The 26,491-nt window shown below is 48.3% G+C and overlaps 8 protein-coding genes across 8 annotated transcripts; 5 read left to right on the forward strand and 3 right to left on the reverse strand.

The window, feature by feature from the left end:
• Window positions 1-748: 748 nt before the first annotated feature.
• Window positions 749-2,472, forward strand: V1508DRAFT_444403 (nucleophile aminohydrolase; the record flags this gene model as incomplete). The annotated part of the gene is made up of 5 exons (XM_066942394.1): window positions 749-773; window positions 802-892; window positions 942-977; window positions 1,026-1,750; window positions 1,800-2,472. 5 exons carry the CDS (start codon window positions 749-751, stop codon window positions 2,030-2,032), a joined length of 1,110 nt encoding a protein of 369 aa, XP_066797206.1. The 3' UTR covers window positions 2,033-2,472.
• Window positions 2,473-3,878: 1,406 nt separating this feature from the next.
• V1508DRAFT_403137 (P-loop containing nucleoside triphosphate hydrolase protein) lies at window positions 3,879-6,170 on the forward strand (the record flags this gene model as incomplete). The annotated part of the gene is made up of 2 exons (XM_066938534.1): window positions 3,879-5,733; window positions 5,782-6,170. 2 exons carry the CDS (start codon window positions 3,879-3,881, stop codon window positions 6,168-6,170), a joined length of 2,244 nt encoding a protein of 747 aa, XP_066797207.1.
• A 1,346-nt stretch (window positions 6,171-7,516) lies between these two features.
• On the forward strand, window positions 7,517-8,250 carry V1508DRAFT_331643 (SMAD/FHA domain-containing protein; the record flags this gene model as incomplete). Its single annotated transcript, XM_066936646.1, has 2 exons — window positions 7,517-7,735; window positions 7,795-8,250. Coding segments are annotated over 2 exons (675 nt in total), but the record flags the coding sequence as incomplete, so codon positions are not given.
• A 1,199-nt stretch (window positions 8,251-9,449) lies between these two features.
• On the reverse strand, window positions 9,450-9,835 carry V1508DRAFT_351361 (uncharacterized protein; the record flags this gene model as incomplete). The annotated part of the gene is made up of 2 exons (XM_066936814.1): window positions 9,450-9,640; window positions 9,691-9,835. 2 exons carry the CDS (start codon window positions 9,833-9,835, stop codon window positions 9,450-9,452), a joined length of 336 nt encoding a protein of 111 aa, XP_066797209.1.
• Window positions 9,836-10,545: 710 nt separating this feature from the next.
• Window positions 10,546-12,094, forward strand: V1508DRAFT_396193 (Metalloenzyme, LuxS/M16 peptidase-like protein; the record flags this gene model as incomplete). The annotated part of the gene is made up of 3 exons (XM_066938086.1): window positions 10,546-10,602; window positions 10,666-10,836; window positions 10,892-12,094. The coding sequence occupies 3 exons, from the start codon at window positions 10,546-10,548 to the stop codon at window positions 12,092-12,094; spliced, it is 1,431 nt and encodes a 476-aa protein (XP_066797210.1).
• Window positions 12,095-12,181: 87 nt separating this feature from the next.
• On the reverse strand, window positions 12,182-13,379 carry V1508DRAFT_444411 (Triosephosphate isomerase). Its single transcript, XM_066942395.1, has 6 exons — window positions 13,244-13,379; window positions 13,089-13,215; window positions 12,947-13,031; window positions 12,820-12,894; window positions 12,623-12,766; window positions 12,182-12,563 (listed from the first exon to the last, which is right to left on the reverse strand). The coding sequence occupies exons 1-6, from the start codon at window positions 13,341-13,343 to the stop codon at window positions 12,357-12,359; spliced, it is 738 nt and encodes a 245-aa protein (XP_066797211.1). The 5' UTR covers window positions 13,344-13,379; the 3' UTR covers window positions 12,182-12,356.
• Window positions 13,380-13,998: 619 nt separating this feature from the next.
• On the reverse strand, window positions 13,999-23,177 carry V1508DRAFT_413497 (uncharacterized protein). Its single transcript, XM_066939793.1, has 7 exons — window positions 23,118-23,177; window positions 21,990-23,060; window positions 16,954-21,937; window positions 16,509-16,899; window positions 15,384-16,454; window positions 14,593-15,326; window positions 13,999-14,539 (listed from the first exon to the last, which is right to left on the reverse strand). Exons 1-7 carry the CDS (start codon window positions 23,143-23,145, stop codon window positions 14,281-14,283), a joined length of 8,538 nt encoding a protein of 2,845 aa, XP_066797212.1. The 5' UTR covers window positions 23,146-23,177; the 3' UTR covers window positions 13,999-14,280.
• A 966-nt stretch (window positions 23,178-24,143) lies between these two features.
• Window positions 24,144-26,433, forward strand: V1508DRAFT_413503 (uncharacterized protein). Its single transcript, XM_066939794.1, has 2 exons — window positions 24,144-25,945; window positions 26,016-26,433. Exons 1-2 carry the CDS (start codon window positions 24,471-24,473, stop codon window positions 26,128-26,130), a joined length of 1,590 nt encoding a protein of 529 aa, XP_066797213.1. The 5' UTR covers window positions 24,144-24,470; the 3' UTR covers window positions 26,131-26,433.
• The last annotated feature ends 58 nt before the right edge of the window (window positions 26,434-26,491 follow it).

Raw genomic sequence — 26,491 nt, forward strand, 5'->3', positions numbered from 1 at the left:
AGGCTGCTGCAACGATCAGTCATCCCGGATCTGTCCTCTGCAATCGTATCTGACCCAGAAAGATAGACATTAGCACAGCTGAAGCGCCGCTTTGCAGATGTAACTAAAGCGTTTCGTGGAGCAAATCAGGAGTTTCGAGAAGATTATTACAGCGAAGTTGCCCATTCACGAGGCTGTTTCCAGTCGGTTTAGTCGGCTGATCCTTATAATAAGGATGCCCACAGAGCATTAAACTGATCGATCGTCTGACTCCCCTTCCCAAACTGAGCCTGTAAATTTATTAATTATTGCCTTTTCCTTGGTGATTGGGATACTGCCACCTTGGGTCCCAGCACGCGGTACAGTAGCAGCAATGCTTCCGTACAATGCAAGTCCCACGGGAATATTACGATCCTTTTTGGGGGCCAAAAGATTCCCAAATGGGCAGTATAGCGGGTTTTGCGAGATTTGTGAAGTTTTCGCTAGGCGATACAATTACTTAGTATTCGCAATAAGCCCGTCAAATGGCACGAAGTGACCCGAACTTTAGGTTGGTCAGTAACCTTATTAGTGCGGTGGCCGTACTATCTAAATGCGTGGTCATAGGAACCTTATGCAGGAGTATCACTATCATCTAAGCGCAGATGACGAGCGGCGTATGGCAACCTTGCTGGGGCATGTTCTTCATTTTAAGCTTACGTTTTCCCACTGAGTCCGTTTCTATATCTCTACAAATCATAAGAGTAGTTGAGTCTGCGAGAGCTCTAATATGTGCAGGTTTCTTATATTCAAGGGTATGTGTGGCCTAAGTTTGTGTCGTAGCCTCGAGCGTGGATAAAGAACTCATTCTTCCAGGCCGTGATCCCATATTACTTGCTCATTTACTGACAAGACCCGAACATTCTATTATAAAGTATGTCGTGTATGTTTGCTTATTTCCTACGACGCTAACTGAGCGGCAGTCAGTCATACGACTCCAGGTTACGGATAGACAATAGGTAAGTTGAAGCTATGTATCGATGATTCAAATCATAACATGTTTAAAGACGCCCCATCAATGGTGACGGTTTTGGTGTCGGCTATTACACCCCAGAGGCAGACCCTGAGCTTGGAGACGGTCCATGCGTTTTCTGTGCTACTACTCCTGCGTGGAACAACTTGAATCTTGCGCGTCTGGCCGAAAAGACCAAATCATCCATGGTCTTCGCCCATGTCCGCGCCTCTACAGCCGGTGTACTCTCAGAAACAAATTGTCACCCGTTTACATTCCACTCACTCATGTTTATGCACAACGGTCAGATCACGAATTTCCAGCGCATGAAGAGGAAATTTGCGTCGCATATGAAGGACGAGTACTTTCTATACGTGCAGGGCGGTACGGACTCTGAATGGGCATTTGCTCTATTCCTTGACACTCTTGACAAACTTGGAGTAGACCCCTCTGGGCCGGCTGGTGTTAATGGCTTTGGTCACGAGATGATTAGAAACGCAATGTTGCTCACGATTCAATTCGTCAAAGATTGGTCCAAGCAATGTTCAGAGGGTGATGCGGACAATGAGGAGCCTTCTCTATTGAACTTTGCTGTTACCGACGGCCACTCTGTCATAGTGACTAGGTATATTACTTCTCAAACTGAGGAGGCTGCCAGTTTACATTTCTCGACTGGCTCAAAGTTCATCGAGTACGAGCCTGGACAATACAAGATGGAGCGACGAGATAGGCGGCAAGACGTCATTCTGGTGGCTTCTGAGCCATTGACCTTTGAGAGAAGTAAGCACCCCGTTTAATACGTGAATTGAGAGTTTGGCTAATGGATTAGGCGACTGGGTGACTGTACCCACCAACTCGATTCTAACAATCAATAACCAGACCGTCCTTCTTCATCCCATCATGGATGAATTCTACCAAACCGATCCATCCGTATCTCGTAGTAGCAATTTTGCGGCAAGCCGTGGCCTTGTATCACCTATAGTTGAACCGCAAGCGTCGACAAATGTCAATCTACCACCACTTGAGAGAGAGGGCAGACGCAGACTCAGCATTACAGTATAAGCTAGGTGGAGTTATAATCCATTGTACATATGTTGCTATATGTTGGTGGCGTTGAATGTACATTGTGCTACTTGTTTCAATTATATATATTATTATCAATCACATGAGACTATTTTACCAAACAGGAAGGCACTATATTACTCCCCTGAGAGGAAGAGAAACAGCGCGAACTGCAGCAAGTCTGCCGCAGGGGGGACGTTCGGCGCATCTACCATGCTCGGCAACACTCCGAACGCTTGGAAACCAGTGAAGGCCGTATCAACGGGCTCACCCCACCCCGCCTCTTCATCCCCGTCGGGGACGATGTCAGCGACATCCACGCGAGTCGGCAACCAGCCGTGGCTGATCTGACTACGTTTACTGAAATCGCTAACAAGGGGCCAGTCTTCGGGCACGGTCTCTGTCGGGAAACGCGAGTTATCGGCCTCGACCTTCTCGAGCACCTGATCAAGACGCGAGTAAGGTACGACGGCACGATCAGAAAGAGGGGGCAACGGCACAGGTATGGCGAGAATAGGCCGAGGCCCTTCACGAGGATATCTTCATCTTGAGTCCATGTGCCGGGCGTTGAAGATAACCGTGAGCTTGTATTCGGCCCACGAGACTTTGCTTTAGCAAGGACTTCGTCAAGGATAGGAAGCGCGACAACACCCACCCGCAATGGAGGCGGTGGCCGCACAACAAACCTAACAATACCATCAGGATGCGGTGAGGAATAAAACGACACTAGGTGTTTGCAGAGATAACGTGAATTCACAATAAATGAAAGACAACTGCAAACCCATTTTTTCCTTGTCCGCGTGGTAGACTTCGTCGCGTTTGAGGACAGTTGTACAATCAATGGCAAGTGCACACCTTCGCTATACCTGAACGAAGTCTTTATAGGCGCTTGGCACCTCGCGCACCGCTTCGACCCTTAACCGCAGGTGAATACGCGAAGGAACAAGACCAGTAAACAGTACGTAACAAAGGACGTCAAGTCGCGCCTTAATAAAATGGGAAACATAATTCGTTTTAAGGGTTCGCCAGTGACCATCGTTGGTACACGAAAATTGGGATTATGGCATCCGACTCACGTCGCCCACACATTGAAGCCCATGACGGTCATGACATATCTCACGTGCCCGACGTCCCCACAACTTAAATTGCTGTAGCTTCCAATGCCGCTGTCTACCAAGCATCAGCAGATCCCAGTACACGTTGCCTTCTACGTTTTCTTGCCAGATTCGTTATCTCGGTCGTCGTGGAATCTAGACTCTCGTCTTATATCTGTCGTATAGCCCATCATGTATCGCTTGATGCGCTACGCAGCGGGGCGACGTCCATTGCCGCAACTTTACGGGCGTTCGCGACCTACTATGTACAATATCTATCTCTACCGACAGATAGGCGGTGCGGCTACGACTCGTGGAATCTCGTTCACCTCCGGTGCGAAGTTTTTAGCTAAGATGGTGCGTGTTCCTGCAGCTGCTGGCGGTGCTGTTGTAGCTGGAATCGCGTACGTGAATTACCAGGTTCAAGGTATTTTGTTTGTTTCTCTATATGATTGCCTGACGACCGCTAATGTAAGTTAGAGGCTGCAAGTTACACTCAGAAGAAAATAGAGCAGGCGACTGACTGGATTACGGGGACTGCATCGTCCGTGAAGGATGGACTCGAGACCTTGAGCACCCCACCGTGGTTGAAGGGACTCTTTGAAAGTTCCGTCTCAGGTGGCCAGCAAAATAGCCGGAGTGAACGCGACGCAGGCTCAAGTCATGCCACAGCAAGCAAAGACAGTGCGAATCAAAACAGCCACAACGAGAACGGTGACAGTGGTAGTGGAGATGAGGCGGTATTAGCTGGGATGGCCGCAGCGGCTGCAACTGCTACTCTGAGCGACGACGATGCAGAAGAACGAGTTGCGGCTACAAACGCGCAGATGATGCTTCTCACACGTAAAATGATAGAGATCAGGAATATCTTGCAAGAAATAAGTACAGGTGGTGGCAGTCGCTCCTTGACCCGCGTCCAGCTACCTTCTATAGTCGTCGTCGGCTCGCAGAGTTCTGGAAAATCGTCAGTTCTCGAAGCGATTGTTGGTCACGAGTTTTTGCCGAAGGGCAACAATATGGTAACGCGAAGACCGATCGAGTTAACACTTATTAATTCGCCTGATGCGGCGGCGGAGTACGGCGAGTTTCCTGCTCTCAAGCTGGGGAAGATCACCGACTTTGCACAGATTCAAAAGACTTTGACTGATCTCAATCTTGCCATTCCGGACTCCGAGGCCGTGTCTGACGATCCTATTCGACTTAATATTTATTCTCCACACGTTCCTGACCTGACACTTATTGATTTGCCTGGATACATTCAAATAGCGGCAGCAGACCAACCTGAGTCTCTGAAATCGAAGATCACTTCATTGTGCGATAAGTACATTGCAAGTCCGAATATCATTGTTGCGATCTCTGCCGCTGATGTCGATTTGGCCAACTCTACGGCGCTTCGGGCCGCTAAGCGAGTAGATCCCCGAGGCGAGCGGACGATCGGTGTGATTACGAAGCTTGATCTGGTGGATCCTAGTCGGGCCATCGATCTACTTCAGAATAGAAGTTACCCGCTGCAGATGGGGTATGTCGGAGTTGTCAGCAAAGTGCCGTCGTCGTTAGCTACACGTGCCAGTAGCGGGCTACTCTCGCGTTTTAGCGGAAGCGGTGATAGTGGCGACATTGGGTCTGTAATTGCTAAAAACGAGGAGGTGTACTTTGGTCGACATCCAGTGTTTACTAAAGCGCTAACTGATGCTGATGATCGAACCGGTCAGGAGCAAGTCACCCTTGGTGTAATCAATCTTCGAAACAAGCTCATGCGTATATTGGAACGGACAATGGCGAAGAATTTGCAGCCAGCCTGTGATGCAATCCATCAGGAACTCGAGGAAACGGCGTATCAGTTCAAAGTAGAATATAATGATCGTCCAATTACCGCTGAATCGTATCTCGCTCAGTCACTTGATTCATTTAAGCTAAGCTTCAAGGAATTTGCGGGAAAATTCGGTCGTGAGCAGGTACGGTCTATGTTAAAGAGCGAGCTGGATCAACGAGTGTTAGACCTACTCGCCCAGCGATATTGGAACAGATTAGACGAACATCCAGATTTAGCGTTGGCGACCTTAGACGATGCGACAATTAAGTCCATTCTTCGACCGGTGTCAGAGTTGCCAAGCGCATCGTCGGATGACGTATACTGGCACCGACAGCTCGATGCGTGTGTTTCAAATTTAACGAAGTCTGGCGTCGGCAGGACGTCGACGACATTGGTGTCGAATGCATTGTCGGGTGAAATGGAGCATCTTGTCAATTCAGGGGCGTTCAAGACGCATCCATACGTCAAAACAATTGTTCAAGATGCTACTATAGAGATCTTGAATTCTAGGTTCTATTCTACTGCTGACCAGGTAGAAAATTGTATAAAGCCTTATAAATACGAGGTTGAAGTAGAAGACCAGGAGTGGAGTAAGTCTCGGGAACATACATTTGCGTTGCTGAAAGAAGAGGTGCGGCAGTGTGAGGCGGCATATTACAAGCTGCAGCGGAGTGTTGGGGGCGGAAAGAAGTTATCGCAGGTTGAGAAGTTTGTGGAAAAGAGTCGCAAGGGACTTGTGAAGATGGACGATGCGAATGAGGTTTATGGATTCAGTCAGGCGCTAATAGACAAAGGTGAGTGATATGTGCCCTTTTTGTGGAATTTCCTAACTTGGTGAACAGGTCGGGAAGGTCTGTTCCTGACTAAACGTGCTGACATCCTACGTCTCCGGATGCAAGCTCTCAAATCAAAACAGTGCAAGAGTAAGGACAGCAAATACTACTGTCCGGAGATCTTCCTCGATGTAGTCGCCGACAAGCTCACACAAACAGCAGTTCTCTTTCTCAATGTCGAGTTGCTTTCCGATTTCTACTATCACCTCCCTCGCGAGCTTGACGCCCGACTAGGACACGGCCTTGGTCCTCAGAAAATGGAGAATTTCGCTAAGGAAAACGCGAAGGTGCGGCGACATCTCGAGCTACAAGACCGCAAGCAGAAACTTGAGCTGGCTGCTGAGAAGATAGAAAGTGTGATTGCGATGCAGAAGACAAGACGGCTTCAGCCGGCATAGTGCGACAGTCCGGGTTTTCAATTGGCGTGATGGATCGTTGGATGCGGCGTGGTTATTTCTCTTTCCTTGTGGAATATTTTTGTAATGTATATACTGTCTTATACAAATTGCCAGAAGTTCAGTACAAGCTGATATCTAACCTTATTTTACGCAACGGCTGTATATAGTGCTCGAAATAACGGATTGCAAATTGGGCGCTATCAGTATGAACGAATTATTTCAGGGGTGTCGCGGCACGTGACTGCGATAGCTCATATTTGAATTAAACCTACACCATGAGAGAAACGGCGAATGACAGTGACGGGATGGTTCTAACGATGGTATTGTAGATTCAATATCCAAACATAGTAATGTAAACTATTTGAGGAGAGTAGTGGAGGGCCCAATTACTCATAAACAGGCCACCAAGATGAAAAGCCGTCCGGACTGTTCTACAATGGTCACGTGACACAATCCAGTATCCTTCGACTTTTATGCGATCTATTCGCAGGTGCTTGCAGCCAAACATGCCAGCTTGTTGAGCAGAAACATCATAAATAAACACAATGTAAAATAGTCCAAACGATAAGGCCACGAGTGGCTAGGAGGCGGGCATATACGGTGTGGCTTGTTCTGGACTGGCAGTATATATCATAGTGTTGACAAACTGCAATTTCTGGTGTGAGCCCACTTTACATACAATTATTTGTGAGTCGTACGCTCAAACCCGTAAAGGTTCGCTAAAAATATATCTCTCGTGGTTGCCTTGCTGCTACTTGAGTTTGAGTGTAGTCAGAATATAAAGACGAGTCGTATTTACAAACTTTGAGGGGGAGACAGGAAACATGTTTCCTCGGAGCCGCACCTGCCTCTTAATGGGGCGCAAAACCCATACGCATATAGGGTCACATCTACCATGATGCGGTGCCCAATGTCTCGCGAATACGCATTCCGGCTTGCTATCGCAACTCTGCTGTGGTCCGGGACATCTTGCAGTTCAAAACACTCCACCAAACATCATCGCCATGTCGTCTGTTGCAGCGGATCTAACTCCTCGTCGGCCGCGACTGTCTGCGGCCTTCAGGTCCTACTCAAACTCCCGTCTGCATCGGACGTCTACAAACTCGTCAGCAAATTCGTCTCAACCCTCTCTCCTGCCGGCCCGGTCTGGATCTCGTCCTCGATCGCACACTCTCGCGACCCCGAGTGCCACTCCTGTCGCTACCGAGCAGTCGATTCTTTCGACCTCTCTTCCAGCTTCGGTTTCTACGACTCCATCGGCTTCCAATGCCGATATCGCTGGTCCATCGACATCTGCGGCGTTTAGGTCACAGGAGAGCAGCATCAAAGCTGACGATGAAGAACCGTCGATAAGGATGACACCGTTCATCGACCACTCGTCCACGACTCCAGCTCTATATTTCGAGCCTATCGAGCGTCGTGGCAAGTCTGGCAACGTTATTCGTCTCGGTCGCTACACTGATAAGAAGGAGATGTCCAAGCTCGAGGCGGCGTATGCGCCTGTCGTCTTCAAGAGCAAGGTGGTCTCGAGATCCCATGCCGAAATTTGGGTTGAGAACGGACAGGTATGTGTATTGGGATGGTCAGTTGTGATCGAATCAATCATTCTCATGCATTCTATTAGTGGTTCGTCAAGGATATCAAGTCTTCTTCCGGCACGTTTTTGAATCACATTCGATTGTCGCCAGCATGCCAGTTATCCCAAGCCTTCCCAATTAAAGACGGCGACATCATCCAACTCGGTATGGATTTCCGAGGTGGCTCTGAGGAAGTCTACAAATGCGTCAAGATGCGACTCGAAATTAACCGATCGTGGCAAAAGCGCATCAACAACTTCAACGTTTCCGCGCACACTCGTTTACGTTCTCTTACACAGTCCCAACCGACTCAGGCACAGCAGCAGGAATGCAGTATTTGTCTTGTCTCTGTTGCGCCTTGTCAATCGTTATTCGTGGCGCCGTGTTCTCATGTTTGGCATTACAAATGCATTCGACCTATTATCATTCGCAACTACCCACAATTTTTGTGTCCCAACTGCAGAGCTGTTTGCGATTTAGAGGCCGACGTTGAGGTTCCAGACCAACCGATGATCTTTGAAGCTAGCTTGCAGCAAGAAAAGTCACCCGAGGACGTAGTCGACGAAGTGCTTGCCAATAGTGCCAGTGATGAAGGAAGCGGTAGTAGCAGCGGTGAAGCCGCTAACGAGGACGAGGACCTCTCTGCCAGCGTAATGTCCAGAATGAACGTCATGACGCCTTCTAACGAGGCTGGTCCGTTCGTGTTTGACGGCATGATAGTTTCCAGTACCGCTCGACAATTGACTCAGGCGCTTCAATCGGTCTCAGTTGGAGCCGGAACTGGTTCTTCGACGCCTACGACTGTATAAAGTCAAAGCGTTTTACCTTTCATAAAGAGTCAGGTAGCGTGAGGGAGAACATCAGATTTTTTACATATACTCTATATATATTTATACATAGTGCAATCGTTTCTGGCGTCTTCGGGGTCTAACTTTCTGGTCTTCTCAAACGTTCATGTTTATTTTGCTGCTTTTGCCACAGTGCTTCTAGTTCGTGTTTGGATGGACGGTAAGATGTGTTCTATATATATATCGACGCGTTTGTGTTAAGGTCTTCATTATGCAGCTTCGTGCTTATATATTTTTGTCATGTTTCAGTTCCAGTTCGATGGCTCGTTTAGTCTTGTATTCATGGTTGTGGCGAAAATGATTATGTAGATTTGGAATGCATTCTGTTATGGATATGATTCGAATCCGTTGATCGTTGTTGTGCCCATGTAGACTTAAGATAGTAAGCAAAAGGTCAGCATGTCAAGATTGAGGGCGTCACACCATATAATTTCAAGGGGTGGGAGTCTGAAATATTCGTTTAGTATAGAACTAGAATGTGCATGAAATTGGATCTGTTTGTCACGACGTCCATTCAGGGACAGGTCCATAATACTGTATTAGGCATACCATTTGGTGTGTAGTTCGTGAAATTTTTTGGTTCATGCGAAAGTCCAGGTTATATAGGGTGTGTCCGGCAACTTTTGTGCGGATTACACAATAGGGCAGTCTAGCATAACTGGGTATACATACGAACCATTAATGACAGTAGGAAATAAGCACTGGCACGTAGCTGGCAAATAGAAACTGTATACCAAACTGAACTTCAGCAATATCCTATAGTACAACCGAACTAAAATTTCACACAATTCCCATCCGTTAAATGCATGCTATACACGTATGTATAAGTGTTGTTCCGAACAAGTGTGTCCTATTCACTTGGGGACTTCTGGAACAGGAGCTTCCTCAACCTCGTCTAACTCTCCTTCTCCGAGCTTCATTTCTAATGGCAGAACGCGCTTATAAGGGACCTTTCGTCGACAAACGCTGCACTCTCCTGTAGTTGCAGTTGCCTTCGTACCGGCGCTTAACGCACGATATATGCAGTCGTAGCAATACAAGTGCCCTTTGGCTGGTTAGCTCTAGCCCACGACAGCACGTAACAATTATACTCACCACAAGGAGTAGCAGCCAAAATATCAGGCTGATCAAAACAGATAACGCAAGTAAATTCACTGAGTATTCTCGAGCTTTCAGTCGGTTTCTCCTCTATTCGTTGTTGATTCTGCCGCCACGACTCGATATTTTCATTCTCATCCATTTCCACCACCGCGTCTTCGTCACTTCCTATCGATGAATCATCGTTCAACTCAATCACATCTTCCGCCTCCGCGTCAAAAATAACACGACGCCGCTTCGGTCGCGATTCAGAAGACGGAAACTCATCCAAATTAACAACATCTGCAACCTCTACTCTAGGGGGTCGCCGTTGTAATGTCGCAGTGCTGCTTCCGGCGATAGTATCCGCGCTCCCACTACTGTTATCTGGAAATACACGGTTCCTGCGTCTCCCGCGATTCATTGTCTCTAATTTCCTAGTTTGCGGTAGTTCTGGACGAGAATAGTGTGGTGATAATGGTGGCGAATCTGCGGAAAGTAGTTGGTAGATTTGACTTGTCCGATGGGCAGTAGCTGCCATATCTTTTAAACGTGTAGTCAATTGTTACCTTCAGCAACAAAAATGGGCGCCTTGCAATAGTGGCCAATCAGAAACGACGATCGTAAATTTATATGATGATGGGCAGAAGTAGGAGTTTGACCCCGAAGTCTCTGTTGGGAGTTACTCCAACGTCGCCCGTCGAGAACCGAACCCAGATCACCAAAGTTTTCCAATGAACGATTATTGAGCCTTAATAGACGATACAGATTACATTTTCAGCCACGAAGGTAGTATTAGAGGCTATAGAAAACTTATTTAGACTATTTGGAGATCGCGGGCATATGTATCGGCAAGTAGGATTAAGGCCGGGTATGACGGCGAGGCGGAATATTGTCGGCGAGAGGAGAGCGTTGTCCGGATCGCACTATGTATGTCCTTTTTAACGACGCAAACGTTATATCTGGATCGGATACTTATTTTTGGATATTTAGGGTCGATCATCATTGTTCAAAGCCACCACTTTGCCGAATGGTTTGCGGGTTGCCACTGATGGACCTCCTGGCCATTTCTCGGCATTAGGTTTGTATGTCGATGCCGGTTCGCGGTACGAGGGCACCTCACATACAGGATTGAGCCATATGATGGACCGGCTAGCGTATCAGGTTAGATATATAGCTCTCGAGAAATATTAAAGAGGAAAGCTTACAACATAATTAGACGGCAAAAGGATATTCAGCCGACGACCTGCAGGCTAAATTGAGTCACTTGGGCGGCAACTACATGTGCGTTTCGTCACGCGAATCAATAATTTATCAAGCAGCAGTATTCAATAAAGACGTCGCCTCGATGTTCGAGCTCCTCTCTGCGACGGTGCGATGGGCCGAAGTCACGCCCGAGGAGCTCCAGATCCAGAAAGAGACCGCCGAATACGAAATTGGCGAAATATGGCGGAAACCAGAGCTCATTCTACCTGAACTGTTGCATACCGCTGCATATCAGAGTAATACGCTCGGATTACCATTATTATGTCCCGAGAACCGGTTACCAGCTATCCGACGGGAGGACGTGTTAGATTACAGAGCAAATTTCTATACACCAGAGCGGATGGTAGCGGCATTTATCGGCGTCGATCATGATGTTGCAGTAGGCCTAGCAATCCAGCAGTTCGGAGATATGGCTAAAGGTGCCATCCCAGTCCATACCGAGGTTTCACAGTACACCGGCGGGGTCATGTCACTTCCCGAAATGGAGGTTGAGCACGTACCAAATCAACCTGACCTCGCGCATATATATATCGCGTTTGAAGGTCTCTCTATAAATGATCCTGATATCTACGCCCTCGCGGCGCTACAGACTTTATTAGGCGGTGGCGGCTCGTTTTCGGCTGGCGGACCGGGCAAGGGCATGTATTCACGTCTCTACACCAGCGTTCTGAACCGTTACGGCTTCTTAGAGACGTGTGCCGCTTTTAATCATTCGTACACCGATTCAGGATTATTTGGCGTCATGGTCGCCTGTCTCCCGTCGCACGCGTCACTCGTCCCCGCAATCATCTGTTCACAGCTCGCGTACTGCATGTCGAAATTCGCCGGCGGCTTGTCAAAAGCCGAGGTTCAACGCGCCAAAAACCAGCTCCGAAGTTCACTGCTAATGAATTTGGAATCAAAAATGGTCGAGTTGGAGGACTTGGGTAGGCAGGTCCAGGTCAGTGGGAAGAAAGTGGCGGTTGACGAAATGTGCGAAAAAATTGATCGATTGACTGTAGCGGACATTATCAATGTTGCTCGAAGAGTATTCAGAGGACAGGTTCATAATATGGGTACGTCGAATAATGGCCCGACGATCGTCATGCAGGGTCAGGAGGGTATCTTCGGGGACGTGTTGGAAGAATGCCGAAAGTATGGTCTCAGTGGAAAGTGAGCCATAGAGGGAAGGGGGGTATATTACACTTTATCATCGACGTCTTGACCGTGTAATATATACACCTGTATTTATATCTAGTGAACTACTTGCATCGATTTAGTGCTTTTGTTGTATATAGTGAAACGGAAGGAGTGGTTATACAATTGGCGCTGGCAGTTGCGTACTTGCAACCATGCACACTTTATACTATATTAACAACAAAAGGACTCTAGAGAACTCATCATTGTCCAAAACGGTGGTTCAAAAACGACCCGCAGATTTACTCACGACTCTTGATGATATCGATGAACTCGGGCTTCAAGCTCGCACCGCCGACGAGGTAACCATCAATGTCTGGACAGGCATTGAACGACTTGGCATTCTTGCCGTTCACACTGCCGCCATACAGGATACGGATCTTCGAGGCCTGGTCTTCGCCTAGCTTCTCAGCAAGGTACTGACGGATCTCAGCGTGGGTGGATTGCGCCTGTACGTATTTGTCTATGTCAGCACGGAACGAAGTGTATTAGTGTTTTCACCACTTACATCATCGGGCGTAGCAGCAAGACCTGTGCCGATAGCCCAGACAGGCTCGTAAGCGATGACAATGTTAGACCAGTCCTTAACCTTGTCAATGACAGCATCAAGCTGGCGATTGCAAACCACGAGGGTCATGCCGGTATCCCGCTCCTAGTTTACATCGTAAATACCTTCGGCCAACCAGACCCTTCGTGGAATCATACCTCCAAGAGCTCACCAATGCAGAGAATAACGCCAAGACCGTTCTCAAGAGCATGGGCAGTCTTCTCAGCAACAAACTAGCATACTGTTAGTAACCAAGCAAATGCAACCATGATGTAAAGCACCAACCTCGTCGCTCTCCTTGTTGATAGTACGACGTTCACTATGGCCAAGGATCACCCAGTCGGCACCGGCGTCCTTTATCTGAGGAGCACTAGTGATTTGTCAGCATCGCAGTTGCAACATTGCATCACGATGCCAGTATACATACGCAATCTCGCCGGTATACGCGCCGCTAGCCTTGGGGAACGCGTTCTGAGCAGCAACCTTAACCTCAGGGTTCTTAAGGAGCTCCTTAGCGCAATGAATGTAGAGGGCAGGAGGGGCGATGACAACTTCTTCAATATCAATCAGCATTGAAACCACCATGTCGCAACTGCAGAGTGACCATACCGACGTCTGACGGCAAATCAGCATCGTTCAGGTCTTCGACGATCTTCTTGATCGAAGCCCTCGATCCGTTCATCTTGAAGTTACCACCAACGAAAAATTTGCGGGCCTGCAAACATTTAAGAGTTCCTTTAGTCTATGTTCCACAAGGAGATTTAAAGAAAGATTGCTTGCTTCGAGCAATTACAAAAGCCACTGCAGTATTGCGTGGCCTTCTCGGCATATTGAGGGGACCCATCAGAGAAAAGCAATGCCGGTCACCTAACTTATAACTTAATATTCAACTTACCATTTTGAAGAGTTATAAGATATGCAAGTTTAGGAGAAAAGTGTACGAATGTGTTCGTCTGCAATTCCGTGAATCCAATTGGGAACGAAAAAATCGAGGGGTATGCGGCACATGGAACATGAACAGGCTTCCGTCAGTGCGCCCGCATGGCCGTGAGATTACCCTAACCCTACAGGCTTGTTGAGGACTGCAGACACTAACCTCTAAGTGGAGGCTTGTCTGCTAGATTATTACCAATACGAGAATAGTGCCCAGATTAGCGAATAGAATATAATGCGATGCCATCTACAGCCGGGAACATATCCACTTGATCGGCTCAGCGCGACACCTTCCGAGTAAGTTCCACCACACCAAGGAGGATTTTTCTGGGTCGACGTCGAGAATTGGTCTGGAGACGTGAATCGCCAATGAAGTCTCAGTCAATGCTTGGGCCAGTATGAGCCAGCGGAAGAAATGCTGCTTGTTCCCCAAATTTGTATCTAATACACCAATTGACAGATAATGCAACCCAAACTCCTTAGTTCCATATGACATGCTACACTTCATAATCCCAAAGCCAACATATGATCTATAACATGAACTTGCATATGCACCAGTGTTTCTCCTTGACTCCGTAGCCTCGGACCAACGAAAGAGTTGGTACCTTCAATGCCCCTACGACAGCGACACGATTCGTCCGTGACTGGAACGATTCAATAAAATGCGGTCCATCCTGTGTGAACAGTTAGGACACAATCACTAGCAACTGAGCATAGACCTCACCAAAGTACAACATTGCCAAATTATGAGGATCTGAAGCCTGTTGAATCAACTGGTTCACCACAGCATCTACACTGAGAGTCTTTGACAATTTTTGACTCGTTCCAAGTAACGCTCGCTCGGCTTCGGACCCGTCTTGTTTAGGACTTGGAGTAACTTGTTTAGATAGGGGATCGGTGTCTTCGGTATCCTCGAATCGTTTCATACGAAGTGGCGAGATGGTCCTGGTACTGCGTTAGTCAGGATACAAACGTAATTAGACAACAGAAAGGCGCACCAAGAATAGAGAGGGTCATATTTCAAGACCTCCAGCACCGTCATTATATTTTCCGCTTCCTGCCGCAACACGTCAAGCATGAATTCGCAACATCTCCGAAAAACACCTTCCGTTCCGCTTATTCCCATTCCGTCTACGATGTCTCGAGTCAACCTAAATGGGACAGTCTCTGGAATCGGAAGGAGCCGGCCTTGTTCGAAAGCGATACCCAAATCAATATGGACTGGCTCTCCTGTGGACGTGTCCAGGAGGATATTATTGCAATGACGATCTCCCAGTCCGAGAACGTATCCTAGGATCGACATAGCTGCAGTTCCACGGGTGTATACTGTCTTGCTTTGGACCCATTCGTGAGGCGTTCGGAACCTCTCCAGGAAAAAGAAACGCAGGGCCGGATGGACGTGCTTCGCCACTTCTTTGTATGCCCGCACGCGGTCAGAAACTGACCAGTCTTTCTTCTCTAGGGCGGCCTTGATAACATTTCTGGCTCTTGAATGATTCCAATCGTCTTGATAATAAGCTTCATGCAGTGGCTGAACCGCGTTCAGAAAAGCAACTGTATGCTGAACGAACTCGATAATACCGGAAGAAGGATTGAGAGGGATGACTTTATAAGTACGCACATGCATATTACGCTGCTTCGTTGACTCATTCTTGCGGAGGAAGCTGTTCACTTGCTCAAATACTTGCTCCATAATGGCATCTTGCCGGAGATCATCGTTTCCGCCTTTCATCTAGAATAGCACAGTTAGAATTATAGACTGCTACAACAATAAGCGCTATATTCTTACCAGCATAGTGTAGGTGTTTCCGTCGTCCGCCTTAGCTTTCACGACCTTGGGCATATTTATTCCGGCCGCTAGACCGACATCCTTGTCTACGCTTACCATTTTGGGGACTGCTGAATACTCACCATCTGGGCGAACAGAAATATTCATCGTTGGTGGCGGTAGCTGGAGGGCATTTATTGCCCTGTCCCACCACGACCGATCTGGTAACATCTCTGGCTTATAGCCGCTGCGGTTTTTTAACTGGAATTTCGACAATGGAATCGCTTTCCGGCAGAATTCTTCAACGGGCTGGAGGTAACGAGACCAATATGAATGTGTTGACTTCAGACTAGTCCAGATATCTATCCCAGCCTTAGCTCGCAGGGCGGCATTCCTTGCAGAGGCACCTCTACCGCCGCTTTTTGTCATCGTAAGAGCAGAAATCTGGTAGAGGCTGTGATACGGATGGTTGCGACATATCTTGGTAACCAACTTCTGCAAAACCTTCTGAAAACGCGTATCTTCATGTAACAAACGCGACGAAAGCTGATTGATCCAATTTACCATCTTACCAGTAGAAATAGTATCAAGTAGCGTTTCTGTTGCTTTATTTGCAATATCATCCGCTGAATTCGCAAGCCATAGAGAACAAAACCTGAAACTATCCTCGTCAAACTCGTCAGATGCTGCAAGACTCATCAAGTAAAACGTAATGCTGTTTTCCAAAAATGTCTGTCTATTCGATACAAGTCGCTGGTACTCGGCATCGTCAATTGCCAGCATTTTTTCTACTTTGGAGAGATGAGATCTGCACACCCTTTTCTGATTTTCACTCTGAGTCGAGTTGATCATTTCCTTCAGACGCGCCTTCTCGATCATCTTGTCTGCTCTCATGCGATCCACGCGACTGAAATCTTCCAGAGTCGACTCATTCTTCAGCTGGCTATCGCAAAACACCGCGTACTCGTGATATACATGGGACTTGAGAGTGCCTTCTCCAACCAGACCTGAAGCCTTCTCTACAGCTGGATCTAAGTAATTGGTCAAAATATCATCGGGCCGTTCTTGACGTGCAGTCGAAATCCATCGAGCCTTCAGCTGTTAGTACTTTTGGTAGAGCCAAATTTCTTCGCGTCGCTCACATACCAATGTAGCCAGCACAGTAGTAGGGGCAACTTGAAGTGCATGAAAACAATCTCGACCGTCCTCCTCATCAACTAATGATTTCAACATTTTAATCGCCACAGCTCTCTCGCCCTTCGCCCACAACACATTGGAGGTTTCGAGTACACGCGTGCGCAGGATTGCATTTTTATCATCGAACGAACCTTCTGCAAGGTTGTCGAATTTGACAGAAAATGACAGCGCCTTCTGAAGCTCTCCATGTTTTCGTGCGGCGCTCGTCATATTCTTCAGAGATACCGTCTCTGCAAGCAACAATTCTTGCCTCTTCATTTCAAACGAGTGGAGCCCTGTCCGAGACAAGGCGTTGAACATCATTTGTCGAGCAAGCAAAATGTCTTCAGAGTGTGAGAATCTAAACAAACGTCAGACAAGCCCCAAACTAGTGTAGCGCTGAAGTAAACCTTACCGCGTCTCCTCGGTCCACTTCATTCGGTTTTCAAATTTATCCAAAATATGATATACATCATTGGGATGCTTTACCGACCAAATTTCCCAAGCTTCGGTGAGTACAGCGAAAGAATACATTGCCTCGCGAACGCTGTGCGCGGTATTCAGACCGATTGCTAGGTTCTTGAAAATTGCAATACTCGAATCTCGAACCAAATTGTCGGCTTTGAGACGATCTGCGAGAACAGGATCAATGGACGTCTTGTTAACTTTCTGAAGAACTTCATAGATAACCGAGTGACGCGAGCTGGCGTGACTGACAACTGGGATATCCCACTGCCCCAGTTTCCAAGAGGCTTCGTAAATCTGCTCAGAAGCATTCATACCCAAAAAGTCAGAGTTTGATACGCCCATAGACAGCCCGTTAAGGCCCACGTTCGAGAACGCGTTGAAGACACCGAGAATATTGGCCGGGTTGCGAGAGGCCTGCTGTATGTCGTTATCTAACATGGCACCCCGATAAGACAGAGATTTCCAGCCATCATGCTCAAATTCCGAGAAGTCAATAATCGATTGCACTGTAGCTTCGGTCGAAACGCCATAGAGTGCATCAGGGTCGTCGATACCTTTATAGATTTGGATAAGGTACTTGCACAGCGTGTCTTCACTGACTCCAGTACTCCAAATACAGTCGCAGATCAAGAACGCCGCGCTGTACATCTTACAAACCAATGCCGCATTTAGAAAAGCCAAGTAGTCCAGGCCCTCTATACAGCGAAACCTAAGCAACTGGTTCTGATCTGGAATAAACGGCTGATTTTGGAGATAAATGAACGTTCTCATGAGCAGGGACGCATGTTCGACTGTGTCATCAGACACTGAGCGGAAGCAGTCGTTGAAAATAAAAGTAACTTCCTTTGATTTCGTTTTGTTCAAGACGTATTCATGCATCAGATGCGGCAGTATTTTCGCCGCGAATCCGTCCACAGCTTTGATCAGGACCGGAAGATTTGCATAAAATGCCCTGTGCGGAGTCCGCAGTACCGAGCATACGGTTGTAGCTATGCGACGTGCCCATGCATCGAACTTCATATCAGTTGGCAGTTCCGACGGTTGCGTAATTGCTTCCCTTCCGAGTGACATGTCCGTCTCGTCAAATAGCACCGCCTCGACGATATAATCCGGAAGCGCTTGTTGCATGTCATGTTGACTCCGCAGGTGCAAGAAGATCCGTCTGAGCGTCGCCTCAGCAAGTCTCACTACCGCGCAATCGTCGGAATCTAGGAGGTCCAATATGCAAGACACAATCGAAAATATCTGATATTGATCTTCATGTGCAAGACACGCATTGTCTGTAGGATGAATCGGGATATCATCATGCCACTGTGCTGGTACAATCCCACTTGATGCATACGCTCGTCCGCAGATATGCGCCGCCCAAATGGTAAAGTCGTCCAGGACGTCGTGCTCCTGACAGATGCGCAAGAGAGATGGCGCAATTTCTTTACAATCATCATCGTGCGATAGTAGACTGTCGCTAGACGCATCTGACCTGCCGAGTTCTAAAGCCAATAACTTCAAGGCATATTTCCGACCCGAATCTGCAAACACTTTATCCTTATCAAGAATAACTTGGACGATCTCCAGTTTTGTCCATGCAGAAATCGCATTCTCATCGTTTGCGTCGTAGAGCACCATGGACCGCAGCCACCGCTCGTGCTTCTGAACAACTTTGTTTCGACTTGCATGTTTGACGATCGCTGCCACAACATCTGACTTGAACCGCTTGGCTAATTTAATAGGCACAAAGCTGTTCGAATCCGGTCCTATTTCAAGCTTCTGCAAGTAAAAACTAACTTCGAGAACGAACCGTACAAAAAGGTCCTCTCTCCAAATAGGACGAGTCCGAAGCTCCGAGTAAACAAGGCCATGTGACCCGAGCAGCGTATGCACAATGTCGAGTATATCACTTGCGCATTCCAAAACCGTCAGCAACGGGACAACGGCATGCAAGATCATCCGCGCGGGGTATCGCTTTGCCGTCATATCCTTGAGCGCCATGTGCACCTTCAAGGTCCTAATTACACTGCACATTTGCACGCCGTTGGTGCACTTGGAAAGCATGTCGAGAATCAGCCTGGCAATATATACAAACGACCCAACCTGATTCTTAGCTTCTTGGGCTTTCAGATCAAAGTTTCCGAATTCGCCTAGCGTTTGGATAGCCGCGAATATTCGCGGTGGGTCGTATGAAGGCTGGTTCTGATCTGCTAATTCCACTCCGACAGAGTACCGATTCAAATCGTTCCATCTTTTTGCTGCATCTTCAAATCCAGCCACCTGGAAATCTTTTGCGGAAATACTCTTGACATCCATTATATTCAACAAGATTGCTGATGCAGTTGATACGCGCTCTCGGCATGCCTCAGAGAACTCCTTTGAAGAGAAGAATGTGTTCAAGACGTCTAGCACCCGCGCCATATTCTCCCCGTCATTCAAAAATCCGCTGCACGCATAAGCCATGATCCTAGCAAGAGACTGCAAAACGATGCTGGACGTGCCCATACCAATCAATTGCGCGAGCTCCTCGATTTCGTTCAACAATCCAGGACGTAGACTAGTCACCAGCTGCGCGACATACTCCTGAAAGTTACTTTCAAAGAAGTCCTTCCTAGATCTATAGCCGAATATCTTAAACGGAAAATCATCAAACGACTCGTTCGACTCGAAGCGGGTGTATATGATCTGCGGACTAAATATATCGAACAATGTCCGCGGGTCCGGTAGGCCCTGCTCCATCGCCGCTGCCCGAAAACAATACGCAACGTATTCCTCGATTTCGTGAAACTCCGCCATTTCTACGAGATTGAAGACAGCTGAGCGTACCATTGCTGGGGAGGTTGACAATAATTTTGCGATCGTCAGACTGCGGAGTATCATGCCTTCTGTGTGTTCGGAAGAGTTATCCAACGACTCGTGAATGTCGGCGTACACAGCCGCGTGATCTGTGATACTATACTCTTTGATGAAACCTGGCATCACCATCGCGAGTTGGTATCGCACGCGACAATCGCTATCTGTCAGCAGTTGCAGGAAATATGCCCTTGGCGATGGCATGTCCGCCTCTCCTCTGAAGCTCCGATCCAGTCTTTGAATGTCTAGTAGGAGCACGGCGAGGTTACACCTTACAAAATACGACATTGTCATTTTTTCGAGTGCCAGACGAACTGTCCATTTATAGATGTCAGTCGCCATTGTCCGCAATCCGTGGTTCAACGTCGTAGGCGGCACCCATAAATGAGCTGTAGCGCTAAGAGCTTTTGCACAAAAAACAACCGTTGCTTCTGATCGTTCGTATTCGTAGCGAGGCAGCAGGCGAGATCCAATCAGCCGGAAAGCCATTTCAACCGCGCTAATATCTTTGTTCTCAATGAACTCAGTCGTTAACACTTCCAATAACTCTGGCAGATTGATGTTGAGAATCAGTAGTGGCATGCGCTTAAAGTGCTTTAATATGTCTGTGTATATATCCCTCGAGGACGCGAGGATAATCTGCGTCCGCAAACGCGCGACGGTGCTGCATTGTCGCGCCGTCCACGCAACCGACGACGCCTTCCAACTTCGCGGCACATCTGCGAGTTCAAGGATATGCTGCCTATTCTTATTCGATATTCTATCAAAATCCGTATCAGTGCTACCACGTGTATTTCCAGTCTCAGGGGTGTCGGATGAAGTATACAGCCTTCCTTCCAGTGCGGTGCATACGGGACCAAATAGCGCAGCAAACGAGTTAGCTGAGTCGCGAAAATTCATGCTGCTGTCAATCGATGCGAGTGAATTGATGACCATCATGGCGAACTCTGATTTTGAATCTGCATTCTGGATTCTGAAGGCCATGTCGTGGAATAGTCTCTGTACGAGCGGAGTTCCGGAGCGCTGAATGCGGTGAAGTCTCCCGATCATAGAGTCAATGAGTACTGCCAGGAGGACATTATCGAACTGATTCTCGGTAACTTCGGCAGTCGTGGTGGTCTCCGCGATAGCGGCGTAGTCGTCGAGAATCATAGCCAGAGATTCCATTATTGTGTCTTCCACTGCAGCAGAGTACTGGCATACAAACGAATTATCTTCACCTGTACGAGAGTCTCCAGCGTCCAATTTGCCGATAAGGACCATGTAATTGATGATGTCCCTATCATGATCCAACTGATAAAGGAACTCGATGATCCCAGACTCGAGCTTGCACGGCATACCTCGCTGTTTGACGGCCGGTAGTACTTCACGGCCACAACATCTCAATACAAAGTTCGCAACAGAGCAAATATTCGTGTTCCTGAATATGCGCCCTGGTCTCCGCCAAGTGCTCCCACCGGTCATGATCCTCGCGAAGACCCACTTCACGATCCTGTCCGCAGCGTCACTACCCTGCTTTGGCGATGCCAGTTGACGCGCGCGCAGACAGGCCTCCCAGAAACCAAGTGACGAGTCGCATACGATTACCGGCCCGATTGTTTCGACAGACGGAATCAGGGAGTTGATTATTGTCGCCACTTTGGCGTACGGTACTACACCGGAGCTAAGTAAGTTACGCAAAAGATGGCAGCTTGCTTGACAAGTGGCAGGAGACGCCACGCGACGGCTACACAACTCCCACGATTCAAACCAGTCGCTCTCGAATTCGGAATTCCGAGCATCATCTGAAGTCGTCAGTGCCGCGAGAGATACCATCGCCCAACATGCGATACTACTATTGTCGGACGCCGCAAACGTGTTCAGGCGCGGTACATAACTCTGGATATTCCGGGGTCGTCGATCGAGATGCAGGATAAACGAGATAAGCTGCAGAAGCGCGAGCTGATGCGGTTCAGTCGACAATGCGAGTTTGCTGAAGAGTTGGTCGGTATAGGTGCTCGGGCTTGTGTCTTCCTGGATTGTATCAGAGTCGGAGTCGATTAGGCGGCGGCGTTTGCGGGATAAGTCGGCAGTTGGCGAGACGTAGTTTACTGTTAAGTCTGTTAGCAAATAGAATTATATGGTCAAGAGAACGAGACTCACCGGCAGTTCTCGATTCGAACGATTCCAGATCGATGAACTCGTTGCAAAGAGCAAGGATCATGAGAATCATCCACGGAACAATGCTCTTCTCGGATGACAAATAAAAATGAGAAGTGCTCAACCACGCCATCGTCTCACATGGCGAGAGCGTGATATCGTCTATTTGTAACATTTCACGTTGTAGTCTTCCGCGATACTCCGCGAAGATAACGTACACCAGATTTCGCATCGGTTCACCAATTTTATTGGTTGCGAGAGTTTGAATGCCAGGGTAAATGTAAGCAATTGTGGCAATTAGCTGTTCTTTCAGGGTGTTTGTCTTGCCATTCCACAACGACGCGACAAGCGGAATCAGATCCATGACCATTTCAGCGTAGAGCACGCGGTCGTTGAGGATAGTGTACGTGAGGATCTTATTCACGCACCAAAACACGTTGCGATGAACACCGGTTTCGACTGTCAAGAACACCAATAACTCGCGTAATGATGTGTATATGAATCTCGCGCACGACGCGATCGGCGCGTTCGCGGCCGTCATCATGTTCTCTAAGCACGCGATTAATTCTAACGTCTCTGATCGTAACCTTCGGGTCTGTTCTCTCTCGGCTACTTGGATCTGGACCGCAATTCCCGCCGCCAAATAGCTCGCCAGATCCGTCCAATCTTCAGCAGACAGATGCTCAATATGTGGTGGATACTCACACAGCGTCTTGAGGGCCTTCAAATAATCCAACGCAATCGGGTCCATAAACTCGTTATCGTGCATACTGACTTGCACAATATGATTCGTTAACGCATTGAACGTCTTTGATCTAAAAATTTCCACGCCCTGCTCGACCATGGTTCGAAAAACTGACGCCGCGAGTGATAGTCGCTCAACAATTTGACCAGCCTTGACGCCATTTGACCGGACGTACAGCTGCTTCTCCTTTATAACGACCTGGAACACGCCCTCGATCATCTTGTGGTAACTTTTATCTTGTGTGACTGTGGTGGCGGGATTCAGCACCAGACGGCGGAGCGTCTGGAGTCCGTCCACCCGGCTCTTTACTTTATCGCTTATGAGATTTTCTAGTTGATTTAGCTTTTTGCACATTCAATGCGAAAGGAAGTGCGTGGTACACATACCATAGACGCGAAAGTATTCTGATTGCATATTGCATGATTCACATTGAGAGGTCCCCGAATCCTGCCACCTAATATTAGTAATCCGCCCAATGGCAGTACAATAAAATAATAATCATGTACTTGTCGAAATAATTGGCTATCAGTGTACTACCCGAGCAAGGATCGCGAATTACACAGTCTGCGTGGGCGATGTTCAGACAGAACCCGCCCCGACGCGTCGTGTAATTAAAGTTTACAAATATCACGTGCAGCCGAGAGTGACAGTCGGCCTTAGGATCGCGGCTGAAATTGCCGAACTTTTCACGAGACGCATAAAAGTTTGCGATGTTCGGGAACAGTATGAAAGATTTAACCGATCCAATTGTACTAGCACCCACTAAATGATTTAACCGATTCAATTGTACTGCCAATTGAATGTTTGCCAGTACAACCGAGGCCTGGATATTGACGTGAGGAATCGCCGAGGCCCGGGCCAGACGGACCCGTCAGTGCAAGGACGGGGAGTCGGCCGGGAACATTACGGGGGTCTCAAGTCGATGACGCGGCTATAAATGGAATCCAACTGGCTGCTCGCTGACGATAAGGCATTGATAGTGCGCCAATGCTTGTTATCGATATGACATGCCTGATTGCTTGACTAGGATAGATGGAAACGACTAGGAATTGCTTGTCCGTTGGCTTCACACTCAAGATTACCATACCGCAGCTGAAAATAGAATCTGCAAGCCGCAAGCTGCGGATTATACGTTACAAATAGCTACAAGCATACATATGCCGCCGACAGAGTGCTGGACCATGCTAGAAAAATCCCATCTCGCGTGCATGCTGTGCTTAGTAAACTACAGACTACCTGCTCGAATATGATGATTGATCGCCGGGGATCGACAGATCGGCTAGTATATGCGAATTAAGGTTTAGGTGCCCTGCTTAAGCGAGGGATAGTTTTGAGTGCGGGCGAATGTGAGTCGCACAGCCTCGCTCAGCTGTTACACAGGGACTCTTGGTGGGTTTCAGCGTTCTGCCGCCTTTTCTATTACCGAGTGAGCTGAGCGCACATGAATCGCCATTATAATCTCCTTACGAACAAAGTGTACTGAACCTGACCCTAACTTCTGCGGGTCTGACACGTGCACCGGAAGTCACTTGGCTCATCCGGTACATGCCCCTCGGGCCCCGACTCCTACTTTTTTTAGAGTACCCCCCTTAAAATCTCAGATTGGTCGCTCGACACGCGGCTCTCTCACCGGTAAATGCAGACGCCGGGTCTTGCTAAGCCGATATTAGTACTCCAGAGTCCCAGAAGGTCCGCTTCTTCCATGTCATTGTCTCCCCATTTCGACTTCTAGCCCGCCTATGAAGATGGCGCCCATGGTCGCGATGCACAAACACGCCTGCCTGTCGCTGCGCGCACGCGCTCTCACACTCGCCTTAGCCGCACTCTTCGGAGTAGCTTTGCTGTTCGTCGTGTCGCCGCCCTCAGCTCAGCTCACGCTCAGCAATATAGAGACCTCCGACGGATTGTCGTCCCTCCTCTACTGGGACTCGGACGTCGCCGGCCTCCGCCAGAATCTTAATTCCCCGCCTTCACACTGCCGGGATCCGTACCGCGAACCCGGATACCTACACATACCAGACGAAGTCAGCAGGACCCAGTGGGTCCCTTTTGTGGACGACTTCCTCGACAGGCCGCCACCTTCGACGGCGAACTACCCGACTGACAAAATCCCAGAGTTTAAGGACGCCGCGCCTCCGATAGACGTTCTGAATCGCGCACCGCATAACTGGCTACTTGATCTCTTACAGTACGAATCGATCCTGAAGCATACAACTAGCAAGTCCGAATCTGCCGATATCCTCGACCTCTCATCTGACCAGCGGGACCTAGTCCGCCGTGTCAACTGGATCCATAACCGCCGTTTACTCGTCCTCGGTGACTCGATCGACCGTTTCATGGTCCAGTTCTTCTGCGAGGATCTCAAGGGAACCTACCACAACACCCAGAGCTCTGAATACGGCGGCCAACACACGACATTCTCGTGCGCGATCCCGTATCTAAATTTCACCATCTACCATTGGCACGTCGCGTCCATGTACCCCATGCGTCCGCACTGGTGGTGGCTATCGCATATCAAACACGTCGCGTTCGAAGACAGGTTCGAGAACCTGTTCAAGCCGGTGTGGAACGACGCCATCGGCCTGAACGGACATACTCCTGATTTGATCTTGTTCGAATCAGGACTGTGGGACGAGCGCGCATTCAGAGAAAGCTATCGGAATCTGAAACAGCCAGATGAAGACAAGCAAGACGATGAAACAGAAAAGCAAAAAGAGGCACAGCGGAAAGAGACTGGTCTCGGTCGCGAAGGACGCCAGCTGGCGTGGGAGGAACTCGAGTTCTTCAAGGCGCGGATGAACAAGTTTATAATGTACCTGCGCGACAAGTTCGGAGAGACCACGCCAATGATGTACCGTAGTCTGACGACGCGCCGCGACTCCACGAACGCGGATCTGCCGACCATAAACATGGACCGCGTGTCGCGCGCGTTGATGGCACGCCATGGTCTGGAGATCTTCGAGTGGGCGAGACTTGTGAGAGGATTTTCGACACACTATCACGACTACCTGCACGTCGGCCACGGTCCCCTGTCGGTGACCTGGGCCAACATGATGCTGTATTACCTCTTCCGTGCAAGCGGCGGCGTCGATTACGATGGCAAACTTCTAAGATTACCTGATCCGGTGGGGCAGTACGTCATTGACGGCAAGAACATCCGCAACGCGCCAACAATAGACGTGCCCGAGCACCCCGATACTAGTGTAGAAAAGTTCTGGAACGAGTGTCATGAGTACAATATTCACTGGGGCGGACGGTAAAGTAGCTGACAGATGTAAACCTACCGTGTACTTTCATTTTCAATGGTGGCGGCGTTCGGTTACTAGGTTTTTAGATGTACAAATTGTAGAATATCAAAATGTGAGACCAGAGCTTCGTGAACTTTGGACAGCTGAATAATTTGACCGAATTTCTAGTTGTGCTAATGATTAGTTCATGGTCCCAACAATAGTCAGGAACCGTGCCTATTAGGTAAGCGAAAGCACATTAGAGGGGTTCAACGAAAATGGTTCAATCGCCCATTTATACCGAACTTTATTCATAGCCCTAACACAAACTTTAAGTGAGCTTAAGGGTTTAGTAATATGGGCTAGGGTAATGCTAGTTTGTACCGAGATTCAGAACAGTTGACCACGCCCGTACTACTTAGTAGCTGCGATCAACGATCGATCTAAAACTAAGTTTGCAACCATCAAGATAAACATTCTTGCACATACTGATGCCGCCCTTGCACTTCCTTGGTGCTGCATCAATATAGCGG

This window comes from Lipomyces doorenjongii, assembly GCF_038497915.1.
Source record: "Lipomyces doorenjongii strain NRRL Y-27504 unplaced genomic scaffold V1508scaffold_12, whole genome shotgun sequence".
Taxonomy (NCBI): Eukaryota; Fungi; Ascomycota; class Lipomycetes; order Lipomycetales; family Lipomycetaceae; genus Lipomyces; species Lipomyces doorenjongii.